General features: G+C 56.1%; 3 protein-coding genes across 3 annotated transcripts; 1 reads left to right on the top strand and 2 right to left on the bottom strand.

Annotated features, from left to right (window-relative positions):
• Positions 1-3,370: 3,370 nt before the first annotated feature.
• Positions 3,371-4,167, top strand: cyc25 (guanylyl and adenylyl cyclase family member; the record flags this gene model as incomplete). Its single annotated transcript, XM_002950767.1, has 3 exons — positions 3,371-3,442; positions 3,659-3,730; positions 3,961-4,167. Coding segments are annotated over 3 exons (351 nt in total), but the record flags the coding sequence as incomplete, so codon positions are not given.
• Positions 4,168-9,044: 4,877 nt separating this feature from the next.
• VOLCADRAFT_104829 (uncharacterized protein) lies at positions 9,045-12,422 on the bottom strand (the record flags this gene model as incomplete). The annotated part of the gene is made up of 4 exons (XM_002950656.1): positions 9,045-9,722; positions 10,379-10,456; positions 12,162-12,236; positions 12,321-12,422. The coding sequence occupies 4 exons, from the start codon at positions 12,420-12,422 to the stop codon at positions 9,675-9,677; spliced, it is 303 nt and encodes a 100-aa protein (XP_002950702.1). The 3' UTR covers positions 9,045-9,674.
• Positions 12,423-17,593: 5,171 nt separating this feature from the next.
• Positions 17,594-18,390, bottom strand: cyc24 (guanylyl and adenylyl cyclase family member; the record flags this gene model as incomplete). Its single annotated transcript, XM_002950655.1, has 3 exons — positions 17,594-17,800; positions 18,031-18,102; positions 18,319-18,390. Coding segments are annotated over 3 exons (351 nt in total), but the record flags the coding sequence as incomplete, so codon positions are not given.
• Between the last annotated feature and the right edge of the window lie 4,281 nt (positions 18,391-22,671).

The raw sequence follows: 22,671 nt of genomic DNA, 5'->3' as shown, positions 1-22,671 counted from the left end.
CGACGACGTCCGCAGTACGGCAAAAACACCAACGTCACCATAACCACCATCGCCATGACAACCATCACCAGGAATTTCACCATCAAATTCAAGCGCACAAGGAGGAGGTGCTTTGCGTCGGATCAGACTCGTCCGTTGCCAACAAGATGTCCTACACCGCCAGTTCAATTGCATCGCCGTCAATTGACAAGTGCAGCGCTGGAGGTAACTCTAGCTATTTCCAGACTGCGCTGCTGCAGCCGTCGTCGGTGCGTCTATCGGCAGCGGCGGCGTCAGCGCTGGCGGCGGATTCCGTAGATCCCGCCGATCCGCCGTACCCCATTAGGTCGGTTACGCCCAACGGAGCCCCCCACGACGGCCTGTGCAACCGTTGTACGGCAGGCGGTGGCGGCGGCGGCGGCGGCAGAGATGGCGTCATTGACGCACTCTGGCGCCGAACCAACAGCCCAAGCCCAAGCATCCCCCAAACCCTCCACCTTAACTCCCCGTTTGGTAGATGGCCAGGCGACACCTCTTCGTCAAGACGGCCGTCGTCCTCCCTCGCGACCTCCAGGGAGGGTAACCCAAGGGTCATTCGGACGCTGGGATCAGCGGCGTCGGTGCCGCCACGTACGAACACTTTGCTTGCCGCTGCCGCTGCTGCCGGAATCTCCCGCAGCGGCGGCGTCGGCGGCGTCGGCGTCGGCGGTGTTTTGATGTTTAGCGAGGACGCGTTTGAGGCGGCGCCAGTGGTGAGCGCCTGCGGGAGCACCTTCGTGGCCAGTTTGGATCCCTTAGGTAAGAGCGCGTGTGGGCGGTGCGGTATCGCTGCAGCCATGAACCTCCTGCCAAACACCCCCCCCCTCCCAGCAACCCCTGACCCCCCCATGAAGCTTCATGTAGATCGCCCTGGCCCCCCGACGGGCCCCTTCCCAACCCCCCCGGCGCCCCGAAACGTCCCTCTCCCGCTCTTTCTTTTGCGCGCGCAGCCACCTCCACCTTCGCTACGCTGGCGCCGGTCAGTAGCTTCCACGCCGCCGCCCCAGCCGCCGCCGCCGCTGCTGCCGCCGCCGCCGCCGCCCTCCCCGCGCCCATTATCCCAGCCCCTTCATGGAAGCGAGACACCCCAGATCTCCTCACCATCACCAACAGCGTTAGGAACGTCAAAGACGTTGCGAGTACGACGGCGCATGATGAGCGGTGCAGTCGTACGAGCATGGCTCTTCGGGGAGAGGCTGCCGGCGGCGCTGGCGCTGCTGGAGGCGCCCGGCGGATGCCGCCGCGCAGGACGGCGTCTTGCCGGCTCTTTCTACCTCACGCGTCGTCAGACATTGCGAGGGCTCAATCCGTAAGCACGCGCGCTCCTGGTTGTACGGCAGCGTCGCGAGGGGCTGTGTCGTCATCAAGGGCGCTCGCCTTTGCCATGTCCTTGAGCACGAACCCGCTCTCCGTCGTGGATTCGCCAAATCCACCGCTACAGCCGCCGCCGCCGCCGCCGCTGCGTCGGTCGATACCGCAGCCGCTGCAGCAACAGCAGCCGCAGCGGCAGCACCTGCTGCGCCGTTTCCCCGCGTCGCCGTTCGCCGCGGACAACTCGATGACAATGAGCCTTGGTCAGCTAGAGCTTGCCGGACCGGCCGCCGCCGCGGCCGCTACCGCCGCTACCACTGCCGTCACGTACAAGGACGGCAGCCAGCGTACAAGGACGGCAGCGACGGCTGGCGATGCCGGCGGAGGCGCTGGCGATAGCGATGGTCGTTGCAACTCCGACGCGACCACGACTAAGTTCCCGTCGGTCTTCGGTTCGCCATTCGCTTGGAAAAGAATCCCAACATCACCAACATCTCCACCGCCCGGAGTGGGGAGCCTTGGGGAGGGAACGGCATCTGGAGCTCGAGGCGGGGGAGAAACTCGGGCACTTGCGCGCCGGAACACCACCTGTTGTCAGACCAGGTCGACGGCACGTACGGCAACCTCCGAGCTGCTTCCGTGCAGCTGCCACAATACGGTGCCTTGCTCTCCGGCTCTCGTCACGGAGCAAGTTGGCGATGAAGTAGCGGCGGCGGCGGCGGCCAGCGCGATTGGCTGCTTTGGCTTATGTAAGTCGGCAGTCGGGGTGGCGGAGCGGCCAGAAGCTGCAGGAGCGGTAGCTGCCACAGGCGCCGATGATATCGATTCTATGTTACTGGAGGCGGAGGAAGGGGAGGAGGTAGGTAGGCAGGCATGTGTGGTGGCGCCGCCGCCGGCGGTGGCGGCGGCGGCGGCGGCGGAAGGAGGCGTTGTCGCGGCGGCGGCTATTCCCGAGTGTTGGCATGAGGTTTGGGCTACGGCGGCCCGCGACCCCGTTACGGGTGCTGACGTCATCGTCCTGATTCAGAATGACGTCACGACCAAGGTGATTGCGGAGCGGCACTTGGCGCTGGTGATGGAGACCGAGCACCGCTTGGTGGAGCAGCTCTTCCCTCGTCACATACTGCAGTACATTACGGAGGAGTGTACGGCGGGGCAGACATCGGCAGCGGGGGCGGCGGCAGCGGGACCAGCGGCGGGGGCTGGGGGAGGAGGGGCGGGTGCGGTAGGCGGTGGCGACAGCATGCGCTGGCGACCCGTGTTTCGCGACTGCAACGCCCTGGCCACGTGCCATCCCGAGGTAGGTTGTCAGTTGTTAGTTGGTTCGTTGTCATCAAAGCCCCCACTCTGCGTGAGGTGGTATCACTCCCTCCGGCAGCAGCTATCCCTCCATATGATGAGGGCCTTATTCTTGTGTGGGGGGCCTGTGGGGGGAGCTGGGGGGGGGCTGGGGGGTGTGGGGGGCCCCATATCCAAGGACACCCCGGAGAAAGCACGCTGAGTACCCAACGAACTAACCACCGCTCTACCACCCACTTGCCCCTTGTCACCGGTTTGCTGTATTGCTTCTTTGTCTTGATCTTGATCTTCAGGTGACTCTTCTCTTCGCCGACATCAGAGGTAAGGCCAGGAGCCTGAGGGCGATGATGAGCGGGAGGGTGGGAGGGCGGGTGGCCCCGACCACATGGCCATTACCATTTTGAGGTGGACTGCTGTCCCCACTGTCGCCATGAGCTTAGTGTTGCGCATACTTGTACAACAGCATTACCAGCATCATTAACGCCGCCCTTGTCCGTACGAACGTACGGCACTACCCTCCGCAGGCTTCACGCCCATGTGCGAGCAACTTGAGCCCCGGCAGGTGAGGGGGAGGGTGTGGGTGTGTTTTAAGTGCGGTGGGGTTTTCCAGCCGATCGTGGGGTAATGATTTAACGCTGAGCAGGTGGGAAAGTGTGTAGGCAGGTATATGTGATGATAGCACACAGCTCAAATTTGAGAACCTCTCTTTCCTCTCCTCCCCCCCACCGGCCCCGCACCACTGCAGGTGATGTCGCTGCTCAACTCCCTGTACTCGCGATACGACGCCATGCTGGACAAGTACGGCGTGTACAAGGTACCGTACAGTACGGCACGTTGGCAATAGATCTTGAACACTCTTGCGGTCCCCGTACGTGGCCATTGCCGGCGGCCGTTGCATTTCCTTTGTGAATGCCTTCATGCCCCACTCTTCACGCCCCACGCACTCCCACATTCATTCCCCGCCACCTTCAACCTCACCCGTGCGTTTCCCATCCCGTGTTCTGCCTCTTGGGTTTTGGATGTACGGCAGGTTGAGACCATCGGCGACTGCTACTTTGTTGCTGGCGGGCTGATCCACGAGGACGAGGACGGTATGGCGGCGGTGCGGGAGGGGGGCAGCACGGAGGACCCCCTGCACGCGGAGAAGATCTTCATGTTCGCAAAGGTGATTTACGTGACTTTCTTCAGCGCTCGTGCAATGGTGTGTATCTGGTCATACCATCTGAACGTTCTCCTTCCCCTGGTCCTCCCCACTTGCTGCGAGTATGTACATGTGTCCGTCTGTCTGTTTGTATGTCATCTGTATGTGCGTGTCTGTCTCCTCCGCCCCAGGCCATGCTTTCTGCTGCTCGCGAAGTGTTGATGCCCACGACGGGGCTGCCCGTTGAGATCCGCATCGGGCTGCACACGGGGCCCGTGGTGAGCGGCGTGGTGGGCACCCGCATGCCGCGGTTCTGTCTGTTCGGGGACACGGTCAACACCGCCAGCCGCATGGAGAGCACCGGACTGCCGGGGGCCATACACGCCTCCGAGGCTACCTACAACAGGCTGCTGCAGCGGAGCGACCAGTGGGAGCCGACGGGGGGGATAGAGGTGCGAGGGAGGGAAAGGGGGGGTAAGAGGGGGGTAAGAGGGGAAATACACAAGCGCGGGGCACTGATGGTGAAAGTCCGTCTGCTTGCATGTCTGTCTGTCTCTCTGTCTGTCTGTATCTGTCTGTGTCTGTCTGTCTGTCTGTATCTGTCTGTGTCTGTCTGTCTGTCTGTATCTGTCTGTCTGTCTGTCTGTCTGTATCTGTCTGTCTGTCTGTCTGTCTGTCTGTATCTGTCTGTCTGTCTGTCTGTATCTGTCTGTATCTGTCTGTCTGTCTGGTTTGTTGGCTTGGCACAATGCACAGGTACTCACGGCGTTCTTCCTCCCCAATCCTCTCTCCCTGTGTGCCTGTGTGAGCGTGCCTCCTCCGCTCTCCGCCTTTCCTTTCGTGCTTTCTGCCAACTTGGAACTGAAAGATGTGCCATAACTTGGACTGCATCTTTGTCGTACCGCCGTACAGGTGAAAGGCAAGGGCCTCATGCAAACCTACCTATGGCGGCCCTGCACTCCAGGTCCTCCGTCGACGGCACTCGGTAAGCCGTACGGCAGTAGTACGGCAGCAGGCGCCTCTCCCATCGCAACGGCTGCCAGCGTCACGAACCATGCGAACCATGAGACCTCCTCCCTGTACCATTTGGGCCTTACGGGATTACGGGTTGCGCTGAGTTCGAGGTTGACCCTGGGTGGTGCGACGGAAAGCCACTGTGGAGGCAAGGGCGGCCCTGCGACAGCGCCGTCGGATCTGGTCGCCTCAGCCGCAGCCGCCGCACCGACGGCTTCCCTGTCCAGGTTTTTGGAATCTTAGGGTGAAAAAGAAGATGGGGCGCAAGGAGGTGGAAGGTCCCCTGTGTGTGGGGGGAGGGGCTGTTGTGGCCTGGACCTGGCTCAGGACGCCGGACGGCAGTGTAGTTGGGTGTGTGGGGCAGCTGCCCCCTCAAGGACGGAGGTGCCCTAGCTAACGATAGGGGCACTGCCCCCTTTCCCGGGGGGCGTGGGGCAGCTCTGCTTTGAAGGACTCAGAGCCAATACTGCAGGCAGATTGGTCGCGGCGCATCGGAACGGATAGAGCACGCGCGCGCGCGCGCGCGCGCGTGTGTGTGTGTGTGTGTGTGTGTGTGTGTGTGTGTGTGTGTGTGTGTGTGTGTGTGTGTGTGTGTGCCGCACACCTGGGGATCATTAACACGTGTGCATGCATGTATGCATGCTATGTTCAAATCTTGTGCGGGGTGGAATAGTGTACGCTGGTGCGGCATGATGATGACGATGATGATGATGCGGCGGCGATTATAATATGATACGAGGGAGAAGATTCTACCATGTGAATGCTTCACTTGATAATAATTGCATTACAAGCCTATTGTGCGCATGTGTGAGGACGAAGGGAGAGATCCCCGGGGCTGTCGCTGCTGCGGCAGGGAAGGGTGGGAAGGGCGACCACACCTGTCACACGTGTTCCCGTGGGCGGCATCCCGCCAAATCAGTTTTGAATTTGTATTTGTGCCTTTGGCACAGAAACAAAACTAAGCCATTACCATGCAGCTTGTTGCGATGTTCGGAAGCTGCTTCAGTTGGGTTTTGCTTTGGCGCATATAACTGCTCTAAGATAGTTCATCATAAATGAGATTTGATCTGAAAAGATTGGCAGTTGAAGCTGTTTAAAATTTTTGGCGCGGGGGGAGGGGGTTAAGGATGTCAAAAGAGAGGATCCGCATTCTGATCTGCCTATTCGCAGAAGTTGTGCGCCTTTCGCCGGCATGCTCCACTTTTGTGTGATATCGCGCGGTTTATAATAATTTATATATGATATATATGATATTATACTTTCTCGGGGCTCCTTCGGAATCCTATATGCCGCATATCTTGCGTTTGGACCTTGGCTAGGACGGTCGCGGACCACTTCGAATTCCCCACAGTTTTCGTGGAGACCATTTTATGGAGGGCGAGCGAGCGAGCGAGAGAGCAAGCAGGGCAAAAGGTAGCGTCACATTATTATTTGTTTATACTGGTTCTGACTAGTTTTGAAAATAAGTGAAAAGTGCTTTTGGCGGTGCGGCATTGCAAAGAGGACTTCGTTTTGTCGTTTTGGCGACGACAAAGCGAAGGATACGCGACTGCGACAGCAGTCATCGTAAAATTATGTGACTCGTCGGTTTTGCAGTTGTTGCTACAACCGCAGCGATGCTGCGTTAAGCATTTCGCTCGGGAAGGCGTCTTAAATGCGCGAAAGGAATCTGACAAAGATTTCTCTTTAGCCTCATTTGCATCCAACGGAAGATGTAGAAAGTAGTAGGAGAGGGACGCAAAAAGTGTCAGGGTTGTCGTACGTGTACGAAACGGCGGCGGCGGTTTATATTTCCTCCACCACCACCAAACCTTGCACACATTTCTTCATGCGCACGGCGCACGGCGATGTTTTTTGTAGCTGTACAGCGCTGCTGGCCGTATTAATGGAAACGTTGCTATGCTTGAAGCTCTGCCTATATATACACGACCTTAGAACGACTTTGTCAATAGGACATCGGAATGCGGGGGCGCTGTATGCCTTGACGCTTTATGTGATGGTTTATCGCGCTGAGGAACGGAGGGAATGGTTGTGGGAAGGCGCTGGACCTGGGCGCGGCACGTGAAGTGTTGGAGCTAGGCTTGTCTGGGGCCTCGGCAGATACCGATGCCCACGGAGGTTCCGGGATCGAGACCTGTCTCAACCGAAATTTTTTCCGATTGTGTGGAAGATGAGAGTGCCTCCCTAGTCCATGCACGGAGGTGACCTGGGAAATAAAGTAGATCTCCGAGATGATCAGGATTGGAGTTTAGCCGCCGTCGAATAATCCGGCAGTCTCCGTTGGTTGCCGGTGGTGGGTGCGGAACCTGAGTGACCCACTTACTTTGGAGAAATCGGTTAGGGTGACTAGATGAGGGTGCTCCGAAATACGGGGGAAAGCAGGGTTTCGCCGGGTAGCGACCGTAGGGTGAAGACATGACCTCCCTATCCTCATACATACATAAATACATACACCAATGCCACACGTACACCTACCCTGGGCCGTGCATGCGGGTGCAGGGGCGTGCATGTCTGAACGGGTGTTATGTGGGATGACGGCGACTCTGCGGAGGGATTCGAAGCAGAGGAACGGTGCGGTCGTTGCAGGCTTATTTCCCCGTGCATGCGTTTTCTCGAACTATCAAGAGTGTCAATAGCGCACAGTCGCACATCTAGGGGTTTGGAAGAGCGGGAGCCGACTACACTAACAAATGACAGCGCCCCGAAACCTCCCTGCGGGGGAAATGGGGTTTTCTACGGTACGGCAAGGATGGTATTATTATTATGCGTATTCGGGAATTACACACGCACTTGCCAGCGTGTAAATCCCTTTTTGGATCTTTCTGGAATCAGAACTGTTCTGGTGACCGCCCTTGTAACAAGGGCGGGTGTGCGCCGCGAGTGATGCGATGCGATGTGATTACTGTCATATATATTATTATTATCATTATTATAGAATATTTGATGAAGCCTGATGTATTATCATTTGCTGAGACGTAGGACGCGATGGACATTATATGAGAACGACGACGCCTTGGGACTCATCCTTTCTTGGCTGTCGCCACAATGTCGCGCTGTGGGATATTGCATATTGCGACACATGATGCGCGACGGAATGATGCCATACTACTGCGGTGTGGTGTGGTGTGATGAGGTATTGGCTGCTGTTCATTGCTGCGGTACGACGGTACGATGATGTGACGGAATAGTCAAAGGTGGATGGGGGCATGCTGTGCTGTGCCGCCCCTCGACAGCGCGATGCGCAAAATTCGCTGTAGGGGATTATGTAATGTATATGTACTGCCGCGCGCTGTGTGCTGCTAGCTGCTGTTAGAGTTTTCGACGTTTGTCATTACACAACACGTTATGCTCGCTGGGTGGTGCTCAGCGCTGTGATGCGATTTGATGCGATTCTCAATGCTGTGATGGTGCTGGATGATCGGGGATGTGCGAATTAATCCCTGTCGCATTGTTTTACGCATTTTCATGCCAACCACCACATCACCTGTCCTGCTGATGCTTTTCATATAAGTAAGTGCGCGTACATATATAATATAAATATGCGTTTACATTTGGCCCTTGAAACGCGTTTAATGGTCGCCGTGTTGGCCGCCGCACGAAATGAAGTGCTTTTTTGCAGTCATGTCGGTAGCTTGCGATGGTAGACAAGTTCGGAGAGATGCGATATTTTTATGTGCGATTTTGGCTCCGTTGGGGTCTCTGGTGGGGGGGGTCCCAATCGTGCCGTACTGCACGAGTAACGGGGCGTTATACGGCGCCTCCCTGTTCATGAGAACCAAGCATCATCAGGTGTTTCTTTGTGTTCTCTAGCCAACAGATGAAGGGAAGGAAGGAGGACAAATTCTGTTTGGTTCATGGGCCCCAGGCAAACTATCATCATCCTATGTATCGGGTTTTAAGCTACGTGAACATATGAATTATCACAATGTTAAATTTGCTCGAGGGGAGAGCGTTTTTACTGCTGACGATGATATTATGTTTTAAAAGTTTGCTAGCTTAAGAAAGAGGGTCGCGAGAGACGCAAGGATACGATCGTGAGTTCCTGCCCGACAGGCGCAAATGCTGCAGAGCTGGCAAGCGCTTCTTTCACTCTCATCCTTGCCGTACTGGCTATTTGGCCTTGGCGGTCTCCGTTACCATTATCCGTTTTCCTTGCTCTGTGCGCAATGGTCTGTGTGTTTATTGGTCACTAGTGTATTGGCACGACGAATGGACGGACTTGACTGACCGACTGACTGACTGACAACTTCAGAAAAGTACGATCGGCGGATGCAGATCCCGTGATATGCCCAGAATATATCATTACAATTTTTACCCCTTTCCCCCCCACCCTCTATTATGCCTAGAATACAATACTAATGGCCTGACAGGTGGCAGTAAACGGCGCCCACGGCCACAGCCATGGCCGCAACCATGTGTACGACCATGTACGACCATGCACGGTCATGACGACTGCCCCACAGGAACCACCACCCGCCACGCGACATGCTGATTAGATAGTCTCTTGAGGGAGATCTTGGGAGGAGGTGCTGCTACCGTAGTGGTATGTCGGCCATCTATAAAAAAGAAGTTTCGTATCGTATCGTATTAAGTTTAATAAGGGTTATTATTGCTGATGAGTGTGTCCTGCATATTACGGCCGTTGAGGGAGGATATCGTCGAGAGCTTTTTGCTGAATGGTTTTTTATGTGTATTACTTGCGCCGGTGCCCGCATACACTGCTGCCGCCATGCTCAGCAGCTATATGCGCCGCCACTTCCTCATTCTCATTCATCCATCCTCGATCTAACCCAAAGCATCCACCACCACTGCGAGGGGCGGATGCACTTCCTTTTGACTTTAGCGCGAAACGCGAGCCGAGCTCTCGATGGCGAATATTTTCATTTTCATTTCAGATAAGGAAATGTGAGTACGTGGTGAGATGAGTGTTTAAGCGCCACTGCTCGGTTGAGGACGTGGTGAGGAGAGGAGAGGAAAGGAGTGAGGCTAGCGCTGTACGTTTTATATGCATGGTTTGGGGGGTATCTGAGCAGTTTAGCAGCAGGCTGGCCTGGGGCCCTGGGGTATGGGGCCTGGTATTCATAAACTGCTGTTCGGCTTGTATTAGGGCGGGACGGGACTGGACAACAAGGATGGTATACCTCCGTCCTTCACCAGACAAGCGGCACATTCACACATGCAGAGAGGGGGCAGGTATCCGTAGCGGATGCTTAATCAGGAACTCTGATTTGCTTGAAGGACAAGAAATTAATGATGTAAAAATATCTATTGGACATATATGGACACCCATCCACCTATTCTTCCATCCCCTCATTCATTCATCCACGTGCAGGTGCGCATTTGTACTTTTGCATAAGACTGTTAAAACGGTCACCATACGGAAGTGGCTCTCTCTCTGTTCCCCCCCCCTCTCTCTCTCTCCCCCCTCTCTCTCTCTCCTTCTCTCGCGCGGGAACAAGTAGAAGCACCAACCGAATCTCAATGATTCATTGAAATGCAGAGGAAGAGGAAGCCGAACACAGAATACACCATAATAGGGCAGCAGACCAAACGTCTTTTTGTATATAAACAAAGAAGCCCTTGTCCTCCACCCACCTCAACCATGAAGACACCAAAGTACCCCGGGCCGGGCCCCACCCCCAGGCGCAAGGAGAGCTGCTCACGAGAGGAAAGCTGCAGCGGCGGCGACGGAAGCGCCAGCAGTAGCAGCAACAGCAGCAGCGCTGCATTACATCACACAGTGTTCACGCGGCTCCTCAGGCAGCACTGTGGTGAAGGTGTCTCCTTCCTTCAGGGCCCCGGCCGGTGGTCGAGTGGTGCCGACCAATGAGGCCAAAGCCAAATTCTGTGAGTACTATGGCCACACAGAGCCGCAGGGCGGTAGTGCCTCTCCGTGATGTCATTTTGATACACTGATACAGTTCTTTGAGGAGACGGGAATCAAAAAAATCAAATGACCCAGATGAAGAGTGATGAACCACACGGTCGTTTTCTACAGCAATCAAATCAATCAACAAACCCCAAGCTGCTGCTGCTGCTGCAGCCACTACTGCTACTACTTTTACTACTGCTGCTACTCACTCTACGGTTTTCAGTCCAAGGCGCAGCGCTCCGTGTGAAGTCACTCACACACGGCTCCCCACCCCCGTCTTACTTTGCCTAGAGGCCCATGAAGCCCTTTCGAACCACTACCACCATGACTGCAAATCTACCACGCAATCATGCACATAGTCATATACATTTCCCCCCAGCTCAACAAACAAACACACGCACAAACTGTTTAAACAGCACAACTACATTATTTTACCTTCATTTTTTTTGCGGTGAAGAGACCCATGTGTACACACTTCGCAGCCATCCCTATTTTAAAGCCAGATAACTGCACCTGCAGCAGCCCGGCGCAACACGATGCCGTCCCCGCTCCCACACATAACAGCACACAGGCAGCATACCGCCACACGCACACACACGTCTTCCAAGACCCCCACGGCCCAGCCGCCCATCCCGTCATTCCACTCGACCGCCATCAATACCTCCCAACACACGGGAGGCTACGGCTCCTAATCCAGTTCGCCAGCTCCCGTACTGCTCAGCACGTACGACATGCAAGTCATTTTTTTCAGGCGGCAGACGTGCATTACAGCTGTAGGTGTATACCTGAGCCAGCGGTGAACACCACGGGTACACATACACGCGCGTATTTCTCCTAGGCTTCTCCTGTTTGTGGTGTTTCTCCTGCGTACCGTTTGTGCGTGTGTGCGTGTGTATGTGTGTGTTGCGGCGAGGAGGTCAGTGCACTTCAACCGGTGGTGCGGGAGAATGGGTTGGGGTAGGGGTGGGCGCAGCAGCGGGATCTGCGGGCTTTGAGCCATCGCACTCGGGGGCAGCAGCATCTGGCGGCGAGACGTCGTCACCGTCCTGGAAATCCTCCTGTACCAGTGTCAAGGTCGGAGCAAAAAAGGAATGGGGTCCGGGCAAAAAGGAAATGGGGAATGGCTGAAATGATTAAGGATGTTTATGCAGGAGTCATAGAACCCGGAAGCCGCCAGGGGAAGACAAATCAGGTAGCGGTGCAGGTAGCCGTGGCGAGGGAGGAGTCCTGAGCATTTATGCGTTGCTTGCTTTGTGTATCTGGTTTTGTGTGACAGGTTCTATTTTGTTGCTGAACGCATGTCCGCCACCACCACCCCTGTGGGGCGACGAAGCTGTCGTCAAACCTGCCTGCCAGAACCCAGTTGCTCGAGCCTTTATGGGGTCGTCCACGCAGCTTATGCTATAGAAGGTAAGAGGTGATGGAACAAGGCCATCTTCGCCAATCCATGGTGAAAGGAGGTTGTACATAACATATGGTAAAGGCGCTCATGTGTCAGATGCGTACCGGGTCATAAACTACTGTGATATACAAGCTGCAGCTAGGACAGCGGGCGATTTCCTCCCCGGCTCGCAGCTCTTCCTACGGCGGCGGCGAAGAAGGTTCCACAATAAGTGACAGGACAGCTATATGAATGCACAGTTCTTATCAACCAGCATGCCCTACCTTGGTAATTTGGAACAAGTCGCCGCAAGGACAAGGATAGGTGTATGCTTGAAGCTTCTCGTTCCACGTCATGTCCTCAATCTCAACCTCATCATAAGACATCTTTATAATTGTGCAGTTGCGTTGAACGTCCGGTTTCTACCTCCGATATAGGTTGAGGAATCTAGCAACGTAATGAGCACGCTATGTACTTGGCCCTCTAAAAGCCCCAGCAGACTAGATGCTTTGTGGTGGCAAACGTGGACCAACGGGTGAAAATGACAAATTAAAGCATTCACCTTCCGACATTAGCCTCAGGTTATTACGTGGCAACGGGAACCTAACGTGCAATACCATATTCAAGCGACAAACACATGGAATACTTCAATAGACCAGGCCAGTAATATCCAGTACATATCTACATTATAGCTGGTAGCAGTTACCGTTGCGGCTGTAACCGTTGAATTGGTCCGAAGCTGCTCGTTTGGGCCGCTACAAGCCCGTGGAGTTTGTAAGGTGCGATAACAAAACGTTGATACATCAGATTTAGCCTTACAGACGTCAACAATTCGCTACCTATTGTTACTTCCATCCCTCCTTTCCCGTTCTATACAAGGCTGTGAAGTCGTCAGGAAGACCGACCTAGATTACAGTAATCGCGTCCATGCAAGCACGCACGTACACATACAACGCACCTTCTGTCGTTGCTTTCAGCTAAAAGCACTTCCTTGAAGCAGTCTAGTAGCCTGATAGAGGAATCACAGAATACATTTTATACTTCTCACACCCCACAAAGCCTCAGCCTCACCTTCCGACGCGACCCATCTCCCGACTCAATTCAAACTGGTAAGCACTGGTACGCACAAAAGCATCGTCGTGATTCGCATCGCGTCCTGTACCCCCTCCCCCCAAGTTACTCACTTCCCTGCCGGTTGACACACGCAACCTTACTTTCTCCGGCATAATAAACGCGCACAAAAATACAATACACATTCTCAACAAACACCACCACGTTGAGCTCTAATCCTCATGGCGAATTAGATAGACTATATACGCGTACGGAGCCAGTCACCAGCCAGCTACTGATAGAAAGCCCAAAAAATCTTGGCCCCCAGTTCAGGCTATGGTTCACGCAGGGTTGACACAAAACTAATACATATTCACCCTGGCTATATGTACTGGTCATCACTGTATGTATATAACCAGGATGAATGCTGATTGCCTGCAGGAGGGGCCATTTAGGCTCTTAAGTTATATTTAACTCAACCCCTTTCTGTCTGTCTGCGTTCTCAGGGGTCACCTCCCCACTGTTCACGTCCTTGATGAAAACACCCGCGCGCCACGACCTCTCTATCTCACGTCACAGACAGGCCCTAAACTCACACCCACATCAACGCCTACTTTTCCGTACGTCGTACTACGTCGTACATCCATCGTAAGCATATGCTGCCTGCATCAGGTCCCATGCGTTCCCGCCCCCTTTGCATGCATTTCCGTCTGTTACAACCGACAGTGACAGTTAGAATTACAACTACTGCTCCAGTTAAGGAAGCATACGCTTCAGGGGCTAGACAAAGCTTGCTCGCTTGCTCGTCCATTCAAGGCAGGCTCCGCTCGTCCATTTAACATACTCGTTAGGTTAGGTTAGGCTTCACTAGTAAGGCACGGACCATAGCCCCCGGGAGATCCCGGGATCGAGACCTGTCAGGGTCGAAAAATCCTTCCGGTGGTGGAAGGTAAAGTGCCCCTGTTTGATGGACGGTGGTAACCTGGGATCAAGTTAACTTGCGAGCCGACCATGAATGGAGTTGGGCCGCCGTCGATCCGGCAGATTCCATTGGATGCTGGTGGTGGGTGCGGAACCTGAGCGATCCACTGAGAAGTTGACTAGGTGACTAGATGAGGGCGCCCCGAAATACCGGGGAAGGCAGGGTTTCGCCAAATAGCGGCCACGGGTGAAGATATGGCCCCCTGTCCCACACATCGTACTCATGACTACATGTCGAACGTCCCGGCCAAATCAAAATAGCATAGGACAGAAGCTTATCAAAGTAATCATCACCGTCACAATATTGAGGGAGCTCTAGCTAAAAACAGCAAACGGAAAAAAAAGCCGTACTCGCTCTCCCGCGCGGAGGCATGCCGGTGCGTACTTGCTGTTGCTATGGTCGCCACCGCCCTGGCCACCCCGCCTGCTTCTTCTCGTCTCCCCTGATCGGCGACTGGTACTTAGGGTTGTCCCTCACCATAGACAAAACAACGGACGAAAATAGGACGAAAGGCGCATCACGCACACATAAAGTATTTGTATAATTATTTCTGTAAAACTCATCCATCACAAGAAGCTAGCCCGCAACAAACATAACGTCTAACTAAAACTCGTGTGCATATCTTAGGGTTATGTGTAACGGCATACGTGCCGATACCTCTTTAATTTGTCGTGAGTACGAACGTACATACATACGTATGAACATGATAACCATTGATTGGTGCAAAAAACTAACAGCAGGTTCGTTTATAAGTTGTTACTGATGACACGGGCCTGAGCGGCCGCCCAGCCCTTCCAATTACGCGATCTATTAATTACTCAGCATTCCACGCATCCGATCATTATTTCCTGACCCGCGCGCTAAGACGTAAAGCGTAAAAGAAAACCACCGCGTATGTGATGATGCATCATGAAGTCGTGAAGAAAAATGCCGGCGATGAATGAACTAGTCTTCGTTGTGTAATTCGTTGTGTAATTCGTTGGATGGTGTGGTCAGCTCGTTGGTTAGCACCTTCACCACATGGGTGGTGCAAACGACACAACAACCGACATAACTGTCAAAACCGCAAACGGACAGCAGAGGTGCGTGCATCCACCACTTCTAAAGCAGCACCTTGGGGGTGCCGACGCGGCACCTGGTGTTCGCTCTCAGCTGTCCGTCCGGCAACTTGTCAGCAGTATACCAGCTGACGGCGCATGTGGGCTCTAAAAAACACGGCTCTTCAACTAAGGTAAGCACGCATGCAGATATAGATTAGATTTTCACAGCAGCAGCAGCAACAACAGCCCGCCGTCCTAGCACCCAAAGCCACAAACAAGAAACGAACAACATACATGTCGCCAAAATGATTTCTACGTGATAATATATAATCTTTTATATCATGTTTATTCACACATTCAGTGCGTCAGGAGCAACAGTACTTCGAGATTTCACGCAGTCTGTATCCAGAGAGCAAATGGAGCATAGAGAGCATTTTGCTGGCGCGACACACAGCTAGTAAATTGAGGAGAGCCATCTTGATCGCGTAGCAAAACAACATTGCGGATTCGTACAGCAGGCAGGGACGACGAAGACGACCCGGGTGCTTATTTAAGCAACCTTCGCCGAAGCTTGTAGATAGCCGCTAGCCAACTGTTGGAACTATTTTATTTCCATTGTGCGTTTTTTGGAGCGAATTCCCCTTTCCCGATTAATCCATGCGCGTACGCGCACCTGCTGCTGCCCCCCGCGTGTGCGCAGTAGCGCAGTAGCTACTGCTGCTATCGCCGCCGCCTAATAATGCTCGCAAGGCCCAGCCTGCTGCTGCCAGTTTCATTCACCCACCCTTTCTAGCACCGCTACACGTTTCTAGCATCACTTCTATAGGGACATTTAAAGCAACCCAACGCACTTGACACAACAGAAACCGGCCACTAGAGCCGTAATGTTCGCCGTAATATGTCGTCGTCGTCAGCGCCAGCAGCAGCAGCAGCAAAACGCGCAAATAACAAATAACGACACCAAACATACATACAAAAGGCGGGGAGCAAGCCAAAACGCAGAGCAGCCTGCATTAATACTTAACATAAAGCATATATATACGTACATACATGTATACGTACATAGATATATAAGTACATACATATATACGTACGTACATGCATACATACATACGTACATAGATATAGACATACATACATAATGCAGGATGCCAAACTGCGGGCAACACAGCGACGACAAAGCCGTACACTCATACACCCGTACACCCACCTGCACTTTATACAGTGAACGGTGAAGTGCGGTGACCGTGCGATCGATTGCCGTACGGCACGTGTTTTTCTCTACCTCCACCCCGCAACGACCACAACACAAAAAACAGGATAAAAACCTAAACGACTCAGCATCCAGCTGCGGCATCTACTCAGCTACTACGCAGCGGCAGCAAAAAACTTCTACGAGCCAATAGTTTACAACTAACATAACCGCCATAGGCCGCCGCCGTATGTCGGAGTCTGACAGCCCTTGAGCCCTCGGCTCGTATTTTGGCGGGTTGCAGGTACCTTGGGGTGGGGGGGGGTCGTACCCCCACGACCACGATGTAACACATATACATACAGACACACATACATATGTCGGAGATATAAATCTGCATCTATGTGTCCGAATGATGCGCGAGGTAATCTGCGCGAGGTGATAAAACACATAAACACACCAGGACGCCGACGCTACGCCGGCAACAACCACCTAAACAGCGGCGGTGCACCCCCAAGGTGGACATAGGACCCATGTGGTGTGGCTATAGGACCTACCACATGGGCGATGGCTCTACTCTTCGGGAGTCTGGAGCCCACTGTAACAACCACACACACACACACACATGGGCGGCGTCGTGGTAGACGATGCATGACGGCACAGCGGCGGAAGCAGCAAAGCCAGCACTGCCGAGCGCGGGGCCGCCTGCGGCGGCGGAAGGAGCTAGCAGCCGCCGCCGCCGCCGCCGCCACCATTGTCACCGCCGCCGCTGCTACTATTGCGGTGGCCGTACGGCACCCTGAAGGGACTCCGGAAAGATTCCCCCGGCCTGGTTGGCTGGTTCGGGATAAGGTCATCCTTATCCGGACGCCAAAGGTAAGTTTGCATGAGGCCCTTGCCTTTGACCTGCGGGCAAAAAATGCGGTGAAGGCGATAAACCCCATCCAACCACCGGGATGGATCACAAGCGGGCGCCGTACAATACATGTACGACGGCATGTGCATGCAGGATAGGGACTTGGAGGAGGTATGCCCGCCAGCCAGCAAACCAGACAGATAGTTAGGTAACCAGGTAAGCACGTAAGCAGAGAGACAGATACAGACAGACAGACAGACAGACACAGACAGATACAGACAGACAGACAGACATGCAAGCAGACGGACTTTCACCAGCAGTGCCCCGCGCTTGTGTATTTCCCCTTTTCTCCCCCCCTCTCCCCCCCTTTCCCTCCCTCGCACCTCTATCCCCCCCGTCGGCTCCCACTGGTCGCTCCGCTGCAGCAGCCTGTTGTACGTCGCCTCGGAGGCGTGTATGGCCCCGGGCAGTCCGGTGCTCTCAATGCGGCTGGCGGTGTTGACCGTGTCGCCGAACAGACAGAACCGCGGCATGCGGGTGCCCACCACGCCGCTCACCACGGGCCCCGTGTGCAGCCCGATGCGGATCTCAACGGGCAGCCCCGTCGTGGGCATCAACACTTCGCGAGCAGCGGAAAGCATGGCCTGGGGCGGAGGAGACAGACACGCACATACAGATGACATGCAAACAGACAGACGGACACATGTACATACTCGCAGCAAGTGGGGAGGACCAGGGGAAGGAGAACGTTCAGATGGTATGACCAGATACACACCATTGCACGAGCGCTGAAGAAAGTCACGTAAGTCACCTTTGCGAACATGAAGATCTTCTCCGCGTGCAGGGGGTCCTCCGTGCTGCCCCCCTCCCGCACCGCCGCCATACCGTCCTCGTCCTCGTGGATCAGCCCGCCAGCAACAAAGTAGCAGTCGCCGATGGTCTCAACCTGCCGTACATCCAAAACCCAAGAGGCAGAACACGGGATGGGAAACGCACGGGTGAGGTTGAAGGTGGCGGGGAATGAATGTGGGAGTGCGTGGGGCGTGAAGAGTGGGGCATGAAGGCATTCACAAAGGAAATGCAACGGCCGCCGGCAATGGCCACGTACGGGGACCGCAAGAGTGTTCAAGATCTATTGCCAACGTGCCGTACTGTACGGTACCTTGTACACGCCGTACTTGTCCAGCATGGCGTCGTACCGCGAGTACAGGGAGTTGAGCAGCGACATCACCTGCAGTGGTGCGGGGCCCGGAGCAGGGGGGAGGAGAGGAAAGAGAGGTTCTCAAATTTGAGCTGTGTGCTATCATCACATATACCTGCCTACCCACTTTCACACCTGCTCAGCTTTCATTCATTACCCCACGATCAGCTGGTAAATCCCACCGCACCTAAAACACACCCACACACCCTCCCCCTCCCCCTCACCTGCCGGGGCTCAAGTTGCTCGCACATGGGCGTGAAGCCTGCGGAGGGTAGTGCCGTACGTTCGTACGGACAAGGGCGGCGTTACTGATGTTGTACATCAAGTATGCGCGACACCCCCTCGCGCAAGACGAAGACCATGGCGGCAGAGGAAAACAGTCCAACAAAATGGTGCCATGTGCTCGGGGTTGTTTTGGTGGTCTGCAAGCGCGAGGCGCACCCACCCACCCGCCCTCCCGCTCATCATCGCCCTCAGGCTCCTGGCCTTACCTCTGATGTCGGCGAAGAGAAGAGTCACCTGAAGATCAAGATCAAGACAAAGAAGCAATACAGCAAACCGGTGACAAGGGGCAAGTGGGTGGTAGAGCGGTGGTTAGTTCGTTGGGTACTCAACGTGCTTTCTCCGAGGTGTCCTTAGATATGGGGCCCCCCACACCCCCCAGCCCCCCCCAGGTCCCCCCCCATACCCACAGCCCCCCCACACCTCCCACACAAGAATAAGGCCCTCATCATATGGAGGGATAGTTGCTGCCGGAGGGTGTGATACCGCCTCACGGGCACTGCCGCAGTAGCAACAGTAAGCCAGAGCGAGCCAACTGATGGCAACGAACCAACTAACAACTGACAACCTACCTCGGGATGGCACGTGGCCAGGGCGTTGCAGTCGCGAACCACGGGTCGCCAGCGCATGCTGCCGCCGCCTACCGCACTCCCTCGCCCCGGGGGGCCCCCAGCCGCCGCCGCCGGCCCCGCTGCTGCCGCCCCCGCTACCGCTGTCTGCCCCGCCGTCCACTCCTCCGTAATGTACTGCAGTATGTGACGAGGGAAGAGCTGCTCCACCAAGCGGTGCTCGGTCTCCATCACCAGCGCCAAGTGCCGCTCAGCAATCACCTTGGCCGTGACGTCATTCTGAATCAGGACGATGACGTCAGCACCCGTAACGGGGTCGCGGGCCGCCGTAGCCCAAACCTCATGCCAACACTCGGGAATAGCCGCCGCCGCGACAACGCCTCCTTCCGCCGCCGCCGCCGCCGCCACCGCGAAAGGCAGCTCCTCTGCACGGCTGCTGACCTGCCCCTGTTGCTGCTGCCCCTGTTGCTGCTGCCCCTGTTGCTGCTGCCCCTGTTGCTGCTGCCCCTGTTGCTGCTGCCCCTGTTGCTGCTGCCCCTGTTGCTGCTGCCCCGTCTCCAGCTGCGGACTTCCCTCGAGGTGGGTTTCCTTCTCTCCCCTCGTGGGTTCATCGCCCTCGCTCGTGAGGTGCTGCTGCTGGTGCTGGCGGCCGTGTCCCAAGTCGTCCCCCAGCTCCAGGCTCTGAGGCGCATCGGCTGCCTGCTGCTGATGATGAGGCGGAACCTGCAACGGGGGCAGCGGTGGCAGCGGAAGCGGCGGCGGTGCTATTAGTGACGGCGGTGCTCGTCGACATACAGGTATTTTATGCCGCCAGCCGGGGCTGCCGCTGCCGCGGCCGCTGCCGTACATTCCCCCACCCCGACAGGTGACGCATACCTCGCGATCGGCTTCCGCCGCCACTGGCGCCGCCGTCGAGGCCGCCGATTTCGCCGCTACCTCCGCAGCCGTCGCCACCGACGGCACATGAAGAGCTCGTTCAATCACTTGCAGCGTATCCTCGGCTGCTTCAGCGGCTGGGTTGACGGCGGGCAGCGATGACGTCATCGTCAGCCTGGAGGCGCCGCTGAGGACGCGCGCCGCCAGCGGAGGATAGCTGCCGCCACCACCACCACCGCCGCCGCCGCCGCCACCACGGATCTGAGAAGGCATGCCGGTGGTTGTAGAAGCCCTGTGGCCGGTGTTTACGGATTTGACTCGGGGTGACGACGCCGCCGACGATCCGTCGTACCCGCTGGGTGGGTTAAGCGACGCCGTCAGAGGTGCGGTGCTCAAAGACAATGCAAACGCCAGCGCTCGGGAAGCGGCGGCGGCGGCGGGTGGTGGAGGAGCGCCATGGGCGGTGACAGCGGCGGCGCCGCCGCTGCCGCCGCTGGGCGGCGTGGCAGCCGTGACGCTGCTCGCGGACGCGAGGCCGTAGGCTCGGCGGAGGGCCGGCGCGTTGTACGAAATAGTACGACGTGGGGCTAGACGACGTTGTGGCGTGGAGCTTGCCGTGACGGCGGCAGCGCCGTCAGCGGCTGTGGCGGTCGTGGTCGATTGGGGCCTCCCCATTGGCGACACTGGAGCACGAAACGGAGCTGCTTTTGTTGTTGTGGTTGTGGTGGTGGTTGTGGTTGTGGTGGTGGTGGGTGTGTGGAAGTGGCTGAAGGACGTCGGGGGCCCGCCGGCGAATGTGGCGAAGGTTGAGGTGGCTGCCAAGGTGGGCGAGGAGTTGAGGGGAGGGGAGGGGGGAGGGAGGGGCCGGGAGGACATGCGGCGCCAGAATGCATAAAAACAAAACGCACAAAAATGGAAATGAAAAACGCAAAAAATGAGGTCAAGGAAAAAAGTCCCCCCCAAAAATAGAAAACGCAAAAAATGTTGCCGGGCTGTGAGCAAGGACGCATTCAGCACCGTCATAAAGCACTCATTAAAGCGGGTTATCACGTCGTACAGGAACTACGGCCTTGTACGGTGCATGTAGAGCGTGTACGGCCGGGCTTGAAGACTACCTTTTTGAAGCCCGTACGAAGCGCTCACTCACCTAGAGGGTCCTGAGCCGTCATGAAGCTGCCGCTGAATTGTCTCGTACATTCCGTACGTTCCGTGTAGCTGAACATGAGCTCCGCTGGGGTGCCAGCCGCATCGGTGTCGTACAACCCAGCGGCGGTGACCGCCAGCGACGACCGAGTCGTCGTACGAGTGCGCTGGTACGGCAGGGCGTTGTACGTCGTCACTATATTTCGCCCAAGGCCGTCGGCACAGCCGCCGCCACCGCCGCGATAACTTGGCCGCTCTGCCGTATCCGCACTCCACTGGCTGGCTCCCGTTTCCGTACAGTCAATCCAATTTGTGGCGGCGGCGGCGGCGGCGGCAGTCTCCCTCGCGTCGACTGGCGCCGTCACTATCACCGACGGGTCCGCAATGCTCCCGCCGCCGCCGCCGCCATCACCGCCGCCGCCGCCGCAGAAGCTGATCCCGGGACATGGGCCCGAGCCGTTACTGGACAAAATCCAACTTGCATTCCCATCGGCAACGGCGGCAGTGGGCGGCGATAGCGGCGAAGGCCGAGCTGGCGGGGAGGTGCAAGCGCACTCGGCGTCACCTGCTGCGGTGGCGGCGACGTCGACAGCACTTGTGGCATCTGCATGTCATGTTTAGTGTACGGCAGTACGACACTTGGCAGCATTTGTCCCGGCAGCCAGGGGCGGCAACTATTGAGACCCATTGTACTGCACCGGTTGTCCCTTTCCGTACAAAGCAATTTTACCACGATCACGTCCAATATATATCCCCAGCGCACCCGTACAGCTTTACCAAGCTCACGGCAAATACGTTACAGCAGGTTTTAGCCCATTGCTGCAGGAAAACCGAAAACCCCCGCGTCCCCCGGGGAAATGGATTTCTCATAACCCTCCCCCCCATGACATTCTGTCGGTCATTCTGCAAAGCTAAACTTGAGGGGGGGAGGTGCCAGGGACGATGGCAGCAGCTGCCGTACAGGGCAGTACATGGTACGGCACATGTACGTGAATCACACACCCCGTCAAGGCGCTCACCACCTTGGGCCCGATGAAGCTCTAAGGGTTTCAGCGCGCCTTCGGGACTCGTACTGGCGGCCTCAGCAGCACTGTCGTACCTGAAGTGCTGTGGCCCACACCCGCCGAGGCCGGCAGCGGCCGCAGCGGCGGTGCCGCCGCCGCCGCCGCGGCCAGGTAATGCCAGCGGCACCGCCGCTGCGGGATCCCGAACCCTGCAGCCCTCCGAAACGGTCTTGAGGCTGTACGGCACCCTCAGTACGGCTGCAAGCATGGAACACAGACTGAATTTCCCAGGTTGAAGTTTAATTGTTGAATTAAAACCTTGAAAGCATCGTTTGATAGGCGCTTTGTGGATATCGTTACCGTTAGCAAGGCCGGGTCCCAATCGAAGGGATCGATGGAAATGGGGCATTCAGGAAAGCGAGATGGCGCCGAAACCAAAT

Source organism: Volvox carteri, assembly GCF_000143455.1.
Source record: "Volvox carteri f. nagariensis unplaced genomic scaffold VOLCAscaffold_20, whole genome shotgun sequence".
Lineage (NCBI taxonomy): Eukaryota > Viridiplantae > Chlorophyta > Chlorophyceae > Chlamydomonadales > Volvocaceae > Volvox > Volvox carteri.
Note: the sequence above shows the minus strand (reverse complement) of the source record. Positions and strands in the feature narration are given on the sequence as shown.